We start from the raw sequence: 16,802 nt of genomic DNA on the forward strand, positions 1-16,802 counted from the left end.
GAGGCTAACTAATTCAACAGAACTTGGTGTAAAATCTAAGCCATGTTCTCTAGCACTTTCTCAGAAATAAAATTAACATTTTGGTCTTCACCTGCCTGTCTCCTGTGGAAGGGCTCTGCTCCTTCCAAAGAGATTATCAAGGGTCCTCTTTAGAGGTGTGTCATCAGCCTAAAAATCATTTAAGATAAGTCATTACATAGAGAATGTCCAAGAAATAGCACAAGGGAAATAGAAATGAGAATGAAAACAATATATCAGGTGCTGAGGAAAGTGTGTGACAGGTACCAAATAAGTAATTAGCTATAAATCTAAAGTCCCTGGATTATTTACAGGAATAGTCGCCCACCTGGTCAGGGAGGGAATAAAGTAAAAAACTGAGCTTCAAGAGAGACAGTTTGCCTGAATTCCATGTATCTAGGGACTCCTATGGGGGGCGGGGGGCGAGGAGAATCTTTGGTCTCAATGTACAGATAAGTACTCTGGCCACCTGTGAGCCAAAGCGCTCCCTCCCAGCCCCAGTGACTGATCACGAGATTTGAAAATGCAGACACTCTCACAGCATTGGGTTCTTCTATCTACTCCTCTTGGTGAAAATACAACTCCCCTGCCATTCTCATCATGTTTAAAAAAAATTTTAAGCAGTTACTTCCAATGTACATAGAGCATCCACAGAAACGATTTCACTTGTGTCTCTTGAAAGTTCTGCAACATTTCCATCACTACTCACATTTACACATAAAGGAGTCGAGGTATACAGAGGCTAACATGAGCAGTAAATGGCAAAACCAAATAAATTCCAAACTTTCCTAACTCCAAAAGCCAAAAGCTTTTTTTCAACCTGTCATACTGCTTTTCAGTTAACGTCTGGCTCTTTGTCTCTCTTCCCACCAGCTGCTCTGTCCTTGCTTTGGTGTTGCATGATAGTCTAACTACCTAATACTCTTGGTTAATGCCTCAGTACAGGTTTAGATTGGATTGACTAAACTCCTGTTTAAGAACTGTAGGATAAAAGACAGGACTGTTAGACTGGAATCAGTATTGGCTAAAAAGGAGAACAAAGTTTCAGGATAAAACACAACAGAGGAACCCAGCAGATAGAAATAAATCGTAAGGCAGCTGAAATGAAAGCCATACGTTAAGAGATAGCAAATAAAACGTGGATTAATGGCAAGTAATAAAGGAACATACTTAGTTTGTAAAAACATGGTTCTTTATCTTATCCTTATTACTCTCCAATGATCTATTGAAAACAGCAGGACTCTACATGTAAGACACAAATTCTTTGTAAGTTAGAGTATATGTGCCCTCACCCCCCATCCCCCAGGGGGGGAAAAATTACTGGGGTCTATTTTGTGCCTAAACATTCTAGACTCTGCAGTTATGAAGGGAAAGAGAGGGTGCCGGTCCATGAATAATGAAGAATCTGGCAAAAGGGTTTTTAACTAACCGACAATTTGTAAAGGCGCACAGGTACGTCAGTCAAGAGGGACTACATTAGGTTTTAATAACAAGGAGGTTCATGCCACACGGGTGAATCAGCAAAGATTGATTTCTTGCTCACAGTACATGTTCATCAGGGATCCGCTGGAGGCCCATTCCAGGATGCAGCCACCATCTGGAACGTCGCCAGCTGTTAGAACAGAGGGCAAGAATCGTGGAGGCTCTCCTTCTGACATCGAAATCCTCTGACCTGGCACGGACACATGCCATTTCCCCTTGTATACTTTACTGGGAAAGGTTGCTCTACAGCCTCATCTAACTTCAGAGGGGCCAGGACATGCAAGGGTGCCCAGAATGGGGAAGAACCGGGATCGTAGATGGCTGAAGAGCACTAATTACTATCACCATTATGGTTTTTATTCTGAATGCTCCAACGAGGAGAATTGTTCTTTGTCAGGGCAAGTCACAGGGGAATTGGGAGAGAGATCTTAAGGTTTAGAGTTTGAGTTCATTCTATGGCATTGAAGAAGCCATTCTGAGCAAAGGAATAATATGAGCGGAATTATGAAGAGCTTATTGTGGCCAGAGTACAGAGGACGTTAGAGAAAGGAGCAGAAAGGCAAGGCTAGGGAGGAAGTCAGGGATCAGAAGGGGAGAGTTTGCTGTCCTGAGGCAGTGCACTTGATATTGCAGGCAATGGGAAGCCTTACTAAGCAGGTATGTGACAAGGCAAGAGATGAATGGGAGGAAGACTAAAAGGGAGGTGAGGAGGCCAGTCAAGAGGCTCCTCCGTCCCCTATTTGGTGGCCCAAGCCAGAGCATTGCCAGAGGGCTGCAAAGGAGGGGAAGTATTTCCCAAATAAGCAGAAGCAAAAAATCAACAGATCTTAGTGACATGAGGTGAACCCCAGGTTTCTGCAGGACAGAGAGCTGTAGCAATTCATGGAGATCAATACAGAAGGAGAAAGTTTAGAGGGAAGATGAAATTCTTTTTGGTCATGTTTACTGAGGTCCACTTATAGGCCAGCAACAAGAAACGTCCATCAGCTGTGCAGTTTGGAAGTCATGGGAACGACTGGGAATAAAGGTTGAGAAGAGGGAATCCCCAGATTAGAGGTGGTAGTGGGAGCTACACTGGAAGGAGAGGTCTCCCAGGAAAGGGAATCAAGTGAGAAGGGGAACAAGAGTGGGTTGTAGAAAACACCAACCCTTATGGGTTGAGGAGGAGGGATTGGCCAAGCAGGCTGAGAAGGGAGGGTCAGTGAGCTGCAGGGGAACCAGCAGAGGTCAAAACAAGGAAGGAGAAACTTTCAAAGGGGAGTAGTGTTCAGCAGTCCCAAACACTGCAGCAGTGTCAAATAAGAGAAAGTGATAATAATCCTTTGATTTTTTTTAATTTCACAAGGTCAAGGGGGACCTTTTCTAAGGCAGTCCTGGTAGAGTGGTGGGGAAGAGAAGTCCTTGAAGGAGCTGAGGAAGGAACAGAAGGCCAGAACCCAGAGCAAGGCCGTGGTCAGGCTCCTAGAGGCGACCCATGGCCCAGCATATACACGTGCATGCCTCTCTCTCTCTCTCTCTCTCTCTCTCTCTGTGCGTGCATGTGTGTGTGTGTGTGTGTGTGTGTGTGTGTCTGTGGGTATGTTCACAATGGGAGGGTCCGGAGTGTGATTCTATACTGAGAGGATAAAGCAGTAGGGAGGAAAATGCTGAGGACAGACCAAAGAGGTAGGTAAAGGATTGAGAAGGGACCCTGTGAGGTAGAAAATGAGTCTGACAGCACCAGGAGAAGGCCAGACTGTGGATAGGAGGGAAAAAAATTCACTAAGAATGGAGGTAAGGCTGGGGAGAACCAAACCACTCATGGCAATGGGGAACTGCAAAGTGAGGGAATTCCCTCGATGGCCTCCATTTCCTCTTTGAAATGGAAGAGTTCCATTCACTGGCTGTTTTCAGGCCTTCTGGAAGCCAGGCACACACACGGAGGGAAATGGAGACGAGGGTGTGATAGGTGCCTAAGAGTGGGGGGAGGACTGGAATATCTGACAAGGGACAGAAAAGGGAAAGACTGGAGAAGACTTTGCAGAATGGCTGGGGGTTGTGGTAAACCAGAGATCAAAGGCCCAAGTAAGAATGGGGGCACACAGGCAAAGAACATAGCCCAAATGATTGCGGGAGGGTAAATTTTCTATGGAGAGCTCTCCTGGGACTGCATTTTCACTCCAAGCCATTTGCTTATGCCTTACTCAGCTGTGTTTTGTAATAGCAGACTGCAGGAATGACGGTATGACAGCCTTTTTCTGTACACAGGGCTAGTTACGCAATGTAGATTTGCTTCCCTCCCTGCCCCCCAACCTCCTGTGACAGGTGCCTTCTATTCTGCTATTAGGAGAGTGACCTCAATGACTAGTTCTTTCTAGTTTTCTGTTTTTGATTAGATATCTTGTCAGAAATCTCTGCTTACAGACTGCAGGGAAGAGAAATTGAGCTTTGAACCAGTAGTTTCATATGTGTTACAAAATATAACTCACCTTTTTTTTTTTTAAAGTTTTATTTATTTATTTATTTATTTGAGAGAGAGAGAGAGAGAGAGAGAGAGACAGTGAGAGAGAGCATGAGCGAGAAGGTCAGAGGGAGAAGCAGACTCCCCATGGAGCTGGGAGCCTGATACAGGACTCGATCCCAGGACTCCAGGATCATGACCTGAGCCGAAGGCAGTCGCTTAACCAACTGAGCCACCCAGGCACCCTATAACTCACCTTCTTTAGGTTACATTTTATCAATATGCATACAGCATTCTTTTTTTTTTTTTTTTAAGGTTTATTTATTTATTTATTTGACAGAGAAAGATCACGAGTAGGCAGAGGCAAGCAGAGGGAGAGGGGGAAGCAGGCTCCCCACTGAGCAGAGAGCCCGATGCAGGGCTCCATCCCAGGACCCTGGGATCGTGACCTGAGCCGAAGGCAGAGGCTTAACCCACTGAGCCACCCGGGCGCGCATACACATAACAGCATTCTTTTAGAAAGCACTCTGATCCAAGTAACTCCGTTCCTGAAAAGTTAGTCCGGCTCGTCATCCACCTCCATAATAAGAAAGAAGGAATGTGCTTGAAGATGTTCACTGCAGCATTAGGCAGAATAAAGAAACAATGAAGACAACCTGACAGACAGCAGTGCCTTAGTTTGTTGGAAAATCCACAGCGTTATCTACATGAGTTATGAAGGCAACATGGAAAATGCTTATATTCTGAATGAGAAGTACAGAATATAACTTCAAAATTGCATTATTATTATAATATAGGAAATACATATTAAGATGGACAAAGATTTGAAACAAAAACAAAGAAAAATTTTGCTTTTATATTGGTAGGACTGCGGGTGACATTTTTATCTTAATTTCCATTTCATTGTTATAATGTTTTTCATTTATTTTTAAAAATTCCTCTACAAACAGTTGGACATTTGAACAGAAACACAATGAGGAACAAGTCCATCTTTTCCTAATCCTCCTGCCCTGCTAACAAAAAAGAGCTTTGTCGTGTTCAGGGTTGAGATGAATTCTTTTACAAATCCCAAACTTTAAACCCTGTTATTAAACAGCCATCAGTTTCCATGTAACAGGTTGACAATCCCCCAATATGCTGGATTAAAATTTTTCTTTAATAAAGAGATTTGAAATTCTATTCCAGTTACCAACCAGGTCTTTCAGCTTCTTAAAAAAAAAAAAAAAAAAAAGTTCCTATTATCCCTCTGGTGACTACTCTATTTTATCTCCATTGCCCCAGATTCTCTCCAAAAACTCTCTCAATCCAGTTTCTATTACTATTAGCAGCTTACATCAAGGTCAACAGCGACTGCTGGACTTAATGAACAAGTTCAGGTTCTTAACCAGAAATTCCCATCACACTTAAAGCTGCCAACCCCCCTTTTTTTTCTCTTCTGGCCCTGGGGTCACCAGATGGACTCTCTGCTCCTCTTCCTTCCCTTTTTGCCTTTATGGCACTAATTCCTTTAGTATAAACCACTGACTTCTACCAAGAAACCTTAGACCTGCTGACAACAGCAGGCTCCATCCCCCATCCTATTCCAAGCAAAGTGCATCCCTCCAACATATATGTATCCCACAGCTACATCATGCATTCTCAGTGGCTGCCATAATCCCCCTAAGGGGGTGAAAATTGGTTCTTGGGGGGAGAGGAGAAAAAAAACCTTATTCTTTAAAAAGTGTCTTGTGTATAAAGCACAGATATAAATACAATGCAGAAATCAATACACAATATATCTGTGGTATTAAAATTTCATTAGGAAAGGGTGATTAGGGGAAGTGTCTAAAAAGACTCCTGGGGTGAGGAGCAATAATGAAAAAAAAAAATTGAACAATACTGATCTACATTGTGCCAGGCATTCTTAGGTGCTAGGAATACAGCAATGAATGAATCAGACCAACAAACAAGTCACGAGACAAACAGGTTAAAATATATTGGTCAGGTGGTAATAATTGCTAAGGAGAAAAGGAAAAGCAAGCAAAAAGGGTTGGAAGAAGAGGTGACCGGGCAGGGGGTGACAACTTTAAATAAGGTGGTTAAAGAAGGCCCTCCTGACAAAGTGTCATTTACGTCAAGCTGTGGAGGTGAGGGAGCAAGTCATGAGTGTACCAGGGGACCAATATTTGCAAAGGCCCTGAGGTAGAAACACTCCAGGCATGTCTGAAGTACAGTAATGAGGCCAACGGCCAGAGCACACTGCTCAAGGAAATGGGTAGCAAATGAAGTTAGAGGACTGGCAAAGAGTCCAACCCACGTAGGTCAATTGTAATGAGTTGGCTTATACTCTGAGTGAGGGTAGAATCCACTGAAATGGTGTAAGCAGGGGATTGACATAAACAAATTCATTTATTAAAGATGCCTCTGGCTGCTGGGCTGAGAGTGGACTGTAAGAAGGAGGGGTGGAAACCGAGAGACCAGCCAGGATGCCCTTGCTGTCATGTGAGTGACGGATGATGATGGCTTAGACTGCAATGGAACAGTGGAGATGGAGAAGTGTTTGGATTCTGAAGGTTGTGCCAACAGGTTTCCTGATGGATTCAACAGGAAATGAGAGAGTAAGAATCAAGGATGGTGCCAAGGAAGAATGGAGCTGCCAGCAACTGAGGCGAAGAAGGCTGAAGGCAGCAAGTGTGAGGAAGAGAAGACTATGGGTGCCGTTTGGGACACAATGAGATGCCTATTTAATACCCCAGTCAAGATGTTCGGGAGGAAGTTGAGGGCTTACAAGAGTGGGACTGAAGGCGAAATCCAGGCTGGAGATATTGCTTTGTAAGTGTTTCTAGTAAAAGCCATGCTACCGGATAGGACACCAAGGAAGTGAGTGAAGAGGTAGAAGAGGTACAAGATCGGAGTCATTTCCTAGAGAATGCCAAAGGGGAGGATGAACCAACAAAGCAGATCAAGATAGCAGCCAGTGGGGTAGCAGAAGCTGGGGACTGTCATGTGGGGGAACCCGGTGAAGGAAGCACTTCCAGGGAAGAGGCAGTGAGCCATTGTGCCAAATAGAGCCCAGGTAAGATGGGGACAAAGACTGACTGTTGAGTTTGGCAGCCTGAAGCTCTTTGGTGCCTTGGGAAATGTAGTTATTGGAGCAAGTGCATTCAAGAAAGTGGGGAGAGGGAGGAGACGCTGAGAATATAGCCAACTCCTGGAGGGGTCTTGCTCTAAGGGAAAATGGAAAAAAAGAAGTAATAGCTGGAGGGCTTAAGTGAGATTTACTTTTTTAAAGATTTTATGTATTTATTTATATTTAGAGAGAGAGCCCCTGTGAGCTGGAGGAGGAACAGAGGGATAGGGACAAACAGACTTTGTGCTGAGCAGAGAGCAGGAGGGAGGGCTCGATCTCATCACCCTGAGATCAGGACATGAGCCAAAATCAAGAATTGGAGGCTTAATTCACTGAGCCACCCAGGTGCCCCGATATTTTTTTTTAAGATGAGAAGATGACAGCATGTTACTTGTGTGCTGATGAGACTGATGCAAAGAAAGGGGGGAATGGACGTGGCAGAGAGAACCCCTCAGCAATGTCTCTGAGGAGATGAGAAGGGACAGTCATAGACAGCAGTGGAGCTGGCTGCGGAAGGGGCACACCACAGAGAATTTTACTGAGCACTTACCCTGTGCTAAGTACTCTGGATGCTGAGGTCACGGAGTCCTCACACATTTGAGAGAAAGGTAGAGTTCCCTTTTCAGATAAGGAAATCCAGGTTTAGGGAGTTCACCAACTTAGAAAAGGAGCTGGAGTGTGAATCTCCTCTGATCTCAAAAGCCTGGTCCCCTCCCAGGCTGCCCCAAGGAGCACCTTCATTCTACAGAGAGAAACAGGGACCTTTTGACTGGCTCCAGGTCACACGGTGGACTAGAGCCCAGCACCTGGCTCTTGGCCCCATGCTCCCTTTCTTCTCTCTTACGGAGCCCATCCTCCTTCATGCCAAATGGTCACCTGGGCTGAGGCTCTTGTTCACGTCCAGAAGAGCCTCCTCAGCTTTGACCTTAGCCTCCCCCTCTTTTTTGGTTTTAGTCAGATTTATTGAGGTATGATTACATGCAGTAAAATTCACCTTTTTTTGAGTGTAAAGTCTACACATTTTGACTAATACATAAAGGCATGTAAATATCACCACAATCAAGATATAGAACACTTCCATCCCCTCAAAATTTCCCCTGTGCCCCTTTTGTGATCCATCTCCTCCCTCACTGCCAACATGGGACAAAAACTGATGTTTTCTGTCATTTTGTCTTTTCCAGAATGCCATATGTACAGAATCCTACAACATGCAACCTTTTGAGTGTAGTTCATTTCAGTTAGCATAATGCATTTCAGATCCATTCAAGTTATTGTATGTACCAATGCTCTGTTCCTTTTGATTACTGGCCCCCATCCGGGCCAAAGCTTGTTTATACATTCACCAGTTGATGGATATTTAAGAGGTCTCTAATTTTTTGGCAAATACAAATAAAGCCACTATAAACATTTGCATACTGATTTTTGTGGACATATGTTTTTAATTCTCCTAGGTAAATATCTAGAAATGGAGTTGCTGGGTCACATGTTAAGTCTATGTTCAGTTTTTTAAAGTACTGAAACAATTGAATATCTATGTGCAAAAGTAAAAATTAACCTTGGCCATAGACAAAAAAAATAACTCAAAATAGATCACAGACTTTAATGTGATCCTAAAACTAAAAAATGTCTAGAAGAAAAACAGGCAAAAATTATTTGTGACCTTGCATGAGGCAAAGACTTCTTAGATTTGACATCTAAAACATGATACATAAAAACAATTGATAAACTAGAATACATAAAAATAAGAGCTGCTTTTCAAAAGGCACTGATAAGAGAATGAACAGACAAGCCACATACTTGGAGAAAATATTTGTGAATTACTTATCTGATACAGGGCTCATATCCAGCATGCATAAAGAATTCTCAGAACTCAATAAGAAACTATCCAATAAAAAATGCACAAAGATATCAACACTCTTCACCAAAAAAGATATATAGAAAGGAAATAAACTCACAAAACGATGCTCACTATCATTAGTCATTTGGAAAATGCCAAGCAAAATTAAAATGAGGTAAACTACACACCTATTTAAATGATTACAATTTTTAAAAGCCGCCAAGTGCAAGAATGCAGAAAGATTGGGACTCATACACGGTTGGTGGGAGGGTGAAATAGCACAGTCACTCTGGAAAACAATTGCCAGTTTCTTACAAGTTACATATGCAGGAGCTGGGGGTGGGGTGAGGGGGCAGGTGGACGGCAAAGGGGAAACCGGAAGTTTCTGGAACAGTGAAATTGTTCTATTTATTGATTGAGACGGTGATTGCATAACCGAGTGTCAGAATTCACAGAAATAACCACTAAAAAGGGAGAGTTTTTTCCTCCCTTTTCTTACTGTGTTTATTTTACTTTAATCTTAAAAATGGGAGGAGGAAGAGGAGTAAAAGGCAAAGGTAGCAATCCCCTGTGTGATTAAGCAATTTAACTTCTCTGTGCTTCAGGGCTTTTTTTTTTTTTTTAATCTATACATTGAGGATAAAATAGTCCCTTCTTTATATTGTCATAAGAATTAAAAAATTCAAATCTCTCATTTATGTTTCAATTTATGTTGTAAAAATAAAAAGACTTTAGTTTCTCATTTATGTAATATAAGTAAAGACCTGGAACCTAGCAAATACTATATAATTTTTGGCTGTTATTTTCAGTCCTATTATTATTACTCAGGTATTGCTCTTTGAGGAAGTTTGGTGATGAAAGAGCAGAGAAAAGAAAGGCACTTGGGCTGGGGTGGTCTGAGGACGGGGAGAGCGAGATACATGGACTCATGCACAGAGCGGAGGAAATCCGTGAGAAGAGAACGAAAGACAAGGAGTCATTCCGGACGCACTGGACCAATCCTGTCCTACGAACGCGGCATCGGCAGGCAGCTAATGTCCCCTTCACTTGTCAACAGCTAATTAAGTAATTTCTGGAGGCCAGAAGTGACTTGCTGGATTTAATGACAGCCCTGCCACAGCTCAAAATGTTCAAATCCTTTCCCTGTGTTATAATCCCACACCTAAAAGAACGGAAAGACCAAACCAACCTACATCTCGATACACCATATCCAATACGATGAAAGTGACACCTCCCTGTATTTATTTGAACGGTCTGTTCTCAGCTTCAGCCAAGCAAAAGTCACAGGAACGTTGGTTGGAAAATGGAGGGTTGTTACCAGGCTGATCATGACAGACTCAGAGCATTTTCACCAAAAACAGAAACCCAGAGAAAGTATAAGTAACTGTATATCTCACAAGGATTAGTGTCCTGCTGAGTCACTTTCTCAACACAGTGGAAATTGTAAGAGACTTCCTAAGAATTAGAATGCTCCATGTGACAATTTGTTTTAGCTCCCAGCTTTTCTTTCTAGGAGGCAAATCAGTGCAATTTCTTTCTGTCTTTGTTCCGCTGGTAACCAGCCTTGATTTTCAGACAGGCTTCACCTAGCTACCCTATCAGGGACGCAGAGGTTGCCACCTTTAACAGGTGGGGAGATAGACCATGTGGCGTTTTTTGATAACTGCTAGTAGAAACCAAATCGACAGTTGATGGAGCTAAGAATAGCAGGTTGGATCCATGGTACGTCTCAGCAGCTGGGAGCTCAGGTGGGCAGGGCATCACGGAACAAGACTAGCTGCTTCACTCTGTGCCCCCAGAACCCGGGGGTGGGGGGGGGACAGCAGAGGCTTATCATCCAAGAGCATGAATGTCCACATTGCCACTCTGCCATTCCTCCCAGTAGCTGAGGAATTTCCTTATTTTACCTCTCAACCTACCCATCCACATCATTTCTAATTGATAAGGAATTTTAAAAGTACAATCACTAAAATGAAATAAATAAAAATCTAAAGTACAACCCCAATACCATTAACATAACTGACGAAATCAGTAATAGTTATGTAATACCATCGAATACCCAGTCCATGTTCAATTTTCTCTGGTTATCTCAAAAATGACTTTCATAAAGCATCTGTTCAAATCACAAACAGTATCCATACATTGCATCTAGTATTAAGTCTCTGAAGCCTCCTTTATTCTAGAAGGCACAGGAGTTTTCAGTCTTCATTTATCCATTTATTATTATTATTTTTTAGGTATTTATGTATTCATTGACTAGAGAATGCTTAAGATAGAGAAAAAATAAAAAAGATAGAGAAAAAATAAAAATAGAGAAAGATAGAGATAGAGATAAAGATAGAGAAAAATAAGATAGAGATAGAGATAAAATCTCTATAGAGAAAAAAAAAAGATAGAGATAGAGAAAAAAAAATCCAAAAGGTACATAATGAAATATCCTTCAGTCTCCTTCTCCAGAAGCACTGTTATAAGTTTTGTGTATAGTCTTCTAGAAATGTCTGCCTGGATAAGCATGCCTATCCCTGAGGCTGCTCTAGCATGCTGGTTTAGAGAACGGACAGGAGTTCAAATCTCTGCCACTTATTAAGTACAAATCTTGGGTGTGTGAGCCCCAGTTTTTCCTGTAGTAGGCGGGTTGTTGAGAGAATAAAATCAGGTGAGTACTTAATTATTTGTTATTACATACATTCCCCTTTGGCTTTTCCCCGAATGCACATTTCTATTTGTTTGTTTGTTTTTCCACCTAACATATTTTGATGATCATTCCATATGTGTTCTTATAGATTCATGTCATTGTTTGGAACATTTTCTTCCCTTGGCTTCTTTACTATCCCATCCATAGATTTGTTCCTAACTCACAAGCTCTCTTTCTCAGGCTTCTTGGCTGGTTTCTCTTCTCTCCTGTGTAAGTCAGTGTGGCGGAGCCTCAGGGTCCTTCTCTCCTCTAGCTACAGTTTCTCCACAGGTGAGAGCCATTCCTCTGGCTTTACATACCTGAGGTCACGGAGGCCCTTAGGTCATAAAATTTAAGGATTTACTCCTGGGCTTGTGCTAGAGGGGGCTGACCCCAGAGAATGATTGTCCCTTTAAATTTCATGCCCTAGGCACCTTGCTCGCCTCACCCCGGTACCACTTCCCTAAATACCTCCACCTTCTCCCTGGCCTCTGGATACATAAATCCTATTTGGAACCTCTATTTGCATATCTTAGGTGCAACTTAAACTAAAATATTTAAAACAGGGGCACCTGGGTGGCTCAGTTGGTTAAGCAACTGCCTTTGGCTCAGGTCACGATCCCAGAGCCCTAGGATTGAGTCCCGCATGGGGCTCTCTGCTCAAAGGGGAGTGTGCTTCTCCCCTCATGCTCTCTCTCTCACATTCTTTTTCTCCCAAATAAGTAAATAAAATTTTTTTTTAAATCTTCAAAAAAGAAATCTGAAACAGAACCTCACTTCCCACTCCCTTGCCCAGACTCACACCTTCTACTTGTCTGTGTCAGTTAATAACACCACCACTTATTTGGTTGTTTATCCTTGATTCCCTTCTTTCAACAAGTCCTATCTTCTATCTCCAAGATAGATTCCAAATCTGATAACTGCTCGCCACCTCTACTGCTGCACCTGAGGTCCACCCCTGTCTCTCACCACTGTGAATACTCCGTGCCTCTGGGTCTCCCTGCTTCCACGCCTGCCCTCCTCCCTGCCCCCCACCCCCTTTATTCCTGCTAATCAGTGGCCAGAGTGATCTTTTCACATCATGAAGGAGACTGCGTCCCTCTCTTACTTGAAACTCCCGTGCAGCTTCCCGGTGAATTTAGAATGAAAAGCCAACTCCTTACCGAGGTCAGCTGACCAGGACCCAGTGGGTGCAGAAGTCTGTCCTGCAATGGCACTTCTCTTCCTCTCACTCCCCAGCCTCACCTGCAGCGGGGTTCCTTTCCCCAGGAATGCTCTTCCCCGGCTATTTATACAGCGGCTTCCTTCCCAGCATTCAGGTACCAGCTCAGGTGTTAACTGCTGACCACCCTTATCCACTCACTCAATCACTCAAAATTCCATTGCCCTGTTTCATTTCTGCATAGCAGCAGCATTTTGTGACAGTGTCTTAGTGTCATTATTGCATTATAACCCCCCAAAGGTCAGGGGCTTGAAAGAAAAAGGTCTACGTTCACCTGCCTTAGTCTCGTTTGGGCTGCAGTTAAATAGCAGCTGGGGTTGAAGTCGCCCAGAGGCTTTCCCGGGCTGGACGTCCAAGACTCTTCCCTCCCATGTCTGCTGCTCCTCTGGGTGGCCTTTCTCTCCAGCAGAGTAGCTCGGACTTCCTGAAAGACCGCTCAAGCCTCCAAGAGAAAAGACGTAGGAACCGCTGATCTTCTCAGAGGCTAGCCTGGGACTGGCATGCTGTAGTTCTGGGGCCATATTCAGTTGGCCAAAACAGTCACAAACCAGCCCAGGTTCAAGGGGACTGAGGAATAAATTCCTCTAAAGGGGAAGCACCATGTGTGTAGAAGGAAGGAATTGGTGGTGGCCATCTTTGGAGATAAGCTATGAAATTTGCCTGTTTAATTCTTGTCTGTTTACTCCCATTAGGTTATAATCTCGATGAGACAACAGGGACCTTGTCTCTCTTGTTTTATGGCTCTATTTCCAGCACCTAGAGCAATGCCTGGCACATACTAGGTGCTCAGTAAATAAGAAGCACTTGATAAATGTTTGGGAAACTAAACTTCCCCGGATTGGTCTTGCCAGGTTTATTGATGCTAAGAATACTGATGCCTCACCAAATAAGAGAGACCCTACATTTATAAAGTATTTCATTTCCTCTGCAAACGAGAAAAACTTGCCCTGAACACAAAATCTAGAAATAGATTTGGCATGTTTTCTAAATGGAAAATATTTCTTGTATCACCAGAAATTATTTTCCCACAGCTTGTGCGACATCAAAATATTGAAGTTCACTGAGAATACCTCGTTTTTTAATCTTGGTGTGGACTAGAAACAATTTTTTCTTTTTTGGAGCAAAGGAAACAGAAATGCTTCCTGATGTTTGAACTCCCTCAGATATCCTCAAACTCAAAATGTCATTTCAAGACAGATTTTTTTTAAAAAAGGCTACTGTGAAATGTTATTAAAAGTTTGGTCATCAACATGTACAGTTTTTGGTTATAAAGACACCACTAGTTTAGTTAAGTAATTACATATGACCAAGGGCAGAAAAAATTCCCCCAGATCTCCTCTTTGTTGGTCTTTACTGGTGAGTTCTATAAAATAATCCTGTGTTTAAACCTTTTTCTAAATCCCTTGTAAATTAATAAGTAAGAATGTATTCATCTGAAGGATTTTAGTGATTTTTGATGTTAAAAAGAAGGATTTAATTTTTGAAACTGCATTTGCAGACTACCTCTAATGAAATTTCTTCTAACCTTTGTTTTATCTTTAGTTTTCCCAGATTTGCTCCAAGCCATCCCTGTGAGCATCCACGTCAATGTCATCCTCTTCTCCACAATCCTGGTCGTTCTGACCATGGTGGGAACAGCCTTCTTCATGTACAATGCTTTTGGCAAGCCCTTTGAAACCCTGCATGGTCCACTAGGATTGTATCTTTTGAGCTTCATTTCAGGTGAGCACAAAATTCTTTTTTTTTTTTTTTAAAGATTTTATTTATTTATTTGACAGAGAGAGATCACTAGTAGGCAGAGAGGGAGGCAGAGAGAGAGGGGGAAGCAGGCTTCCTGCCGAGCAGAGAGCTCAATGCGGGGTTCGATCCCAGGACCCCGAGATCATGACCTGAGCTGAAGGCAGAGGCTTAACCCACTGAACCACCCAGGTGCCCCTGAGTACAAAATTCTACTTCTGCTTCAAAGCACTTCTACTCTGACACACAGAAAAATGTGCCTTCCAAGGTGTCAAGACAGATCTACCTAAATGCGAAGTGACTATACATAGACGCAGATGTCCATTGTAGCATTGTATCTGATCGCCAAAGTGGAGAGAAACATGATTATCCAACAATAGGGAATTCGAGAGCTGCATCATGATATTTTGTATGCATAAATGCTGGCATTAAATTGTATCTTTGAAGATGTCATCAAAAGGATGCATGCTTGTATCAAAAAGTTAAGTGACTAAAACAGTGTATATGATTTTATAAATACAAATAAAATTATAAGATTTTATGAACCGAATTTGATTATGTGTAAGTAGAGACAGCATATATAAATATTTGGATTGTACATATCCTCTTTCTAGCCTCCATATAGATACATGCACACACACACACACACACACACACACACACACACACAGAGTCCCATTCTGTTCATAGTAATTACCACTGAGTAGTGAAATTATAGGTGATTTTCACTTTTTCTTATGCTTTTTAGTATTTCCAAATGTTCAGTAGCATGCATTTATTTATTTATAATCAGGAAAATAAGTAAAAGTCATCCACAAAAAGTAAAGACCAGTGTTCTGCCCACATGAGTTGTCCTATTCAGGCCCACAGGTATTTTGTGTAGCCTAATGATAGGTGTAACTGAGAAAAAATAAACTCTGAGCTCAGAAACCAGTTCATCAGTAAACACATCCCACTCAAAAACCAAGGGTGATGGAAAAGAATAGAAACCCCGGATAGTGCTACAGGGTGCTTAGGATATATTTACCAGGAGAAGAGAAACACGAGAAAATCAAGACTATACCTCTAACTTGCATGTAGCCATTCTTCTATCGGAGGTCTCTGATTTCATCCCATTTTAAACTTGCCAAAAGACTTAGTACTTTGTCATATTCCCAGGAAGTATCTGCATTTCTCTTAAGGATTTCATGAGGAGTCGAGAGAGATTACAACTCACACCAGCAAACAGCAGATTGAAAAGTCCCTATTAGTCTGTTTCCTTCTCCTCTGACATTGCATTTTGGCTGCCGCCGGGTCCCAGGCCCTGCTGCGTCTGGCCCCTGCTCCCTTCCCCTAGCTCAGATCAACGCCAGCCACAAGCTTGCACGTCTCCCTCTCTAGAAAACAGAGTCCTGGGTCAACAGGGGCTCCCTCAGCTCACAGGGCAGTACAGCCTTCATCCATTCGGACTTGGGCACACTTCTTGGCTTCTTCCCTTATCCACTTCTTGCCAATCGAGTAATTCACTTCACCAAAGCGGTTCTCTCTTGAGTGGGGTTTCTGCTGCCATTCTCCCTCATGTCTCTCACCAGTGGATAGCACAGTTTTCAATCATGCAGAAATGGTGACCCCAGGAGGGCAGACTAAGTCTTTTTCCTCTTTGCATCTCCAGTGAGAGCATCCAGCATGAGGCTCTACGCACAGTAAACAATTCAGTATATGTTTGCAGACTTGAAAAAGCAAACCCAGAAGGAGATGTCGGGTGCGCACTTAGTACAGTTTAGAGAAATCAGAATTCCAATGGGCTGGGGTGAGCAGAGCCGGCCCACAGAGGTGGTAGGACATGAGCCGGAGCGGGGTGGGATGAACTCTGTAAAGGAAGGCTGAGGGCTTTGAAATTAGGGCAGAGGAGCAAGAGCACAGGTACAGGGGGCGGACAGACAGACCGAGAGAGTGATTCAGTACTGTGGATGGGTCCAGGTGAGAAGCAGATGTTGGCATTACCTCCTTCTCCCTCAACATACCAAACCAAACCGGTAGATCTGGGTGGTGTGCTATTTCAGTGAAGGCCATTAAATCAGAGGCCAGCCAGAAAACAGGGAATATGCACGATTTTGATCACGGGAATACAATGATCAGCAGTGGTTCTTAAAGTGGGGTCCCCCAGACGGGCAGCATTTGCCTCACCTGGAAACTTGATAGAAAAGCAAATTCTCCGGTCCCTCCCCAGACCTGCTACTGGCATCAAACACTTGGGGTCGGAGGAGCAATGCGTTCAACAAGTCTTTAGGTGATTCCAAAGCA

The 16,802-nt window shown here is 43.0% G+C and overlaps 1 protein-coding gene across 1 annotated transcript in view; it reads left to right on the top strand.

Annotated features, from left to right (window-relative positions):
- Window positions 1–16,802, top strand: part of LOC111152315 (clarin 1) — a 35,315-nt gene that overhangs the window by 7,892 nt on the left and 10,621 nt on the right. Inside the window, exon 2 of the mRNA XM_022510805.1 lies at window positions 14,325–14,504. Coding sequence (XP_022366513.1) covers window positions 14,325–14,504 — 180 coding nt within the window. The remainder of the gene's footprint in view (window positions 1–14,324; window positions 14,505–16,802) is intronic.

The sequence above is a fragment of the Enhydra lutris genome, unplaced genomic scaffold (genome assembly GCF_002288905.1).
Source record: "Enhydra lutris kenyoni isolate GAN:26980312 unplaced genomic scaffold, ASM228890v2 scaffoldscaffold2, whole genome shotgun sequence".
Taxonomy (NCBI): Eukaryota; Metazoa; Chordata; class Mammalia; order Carnivora; family Mustelidae; genus Enhydra; species Enhydra lutris.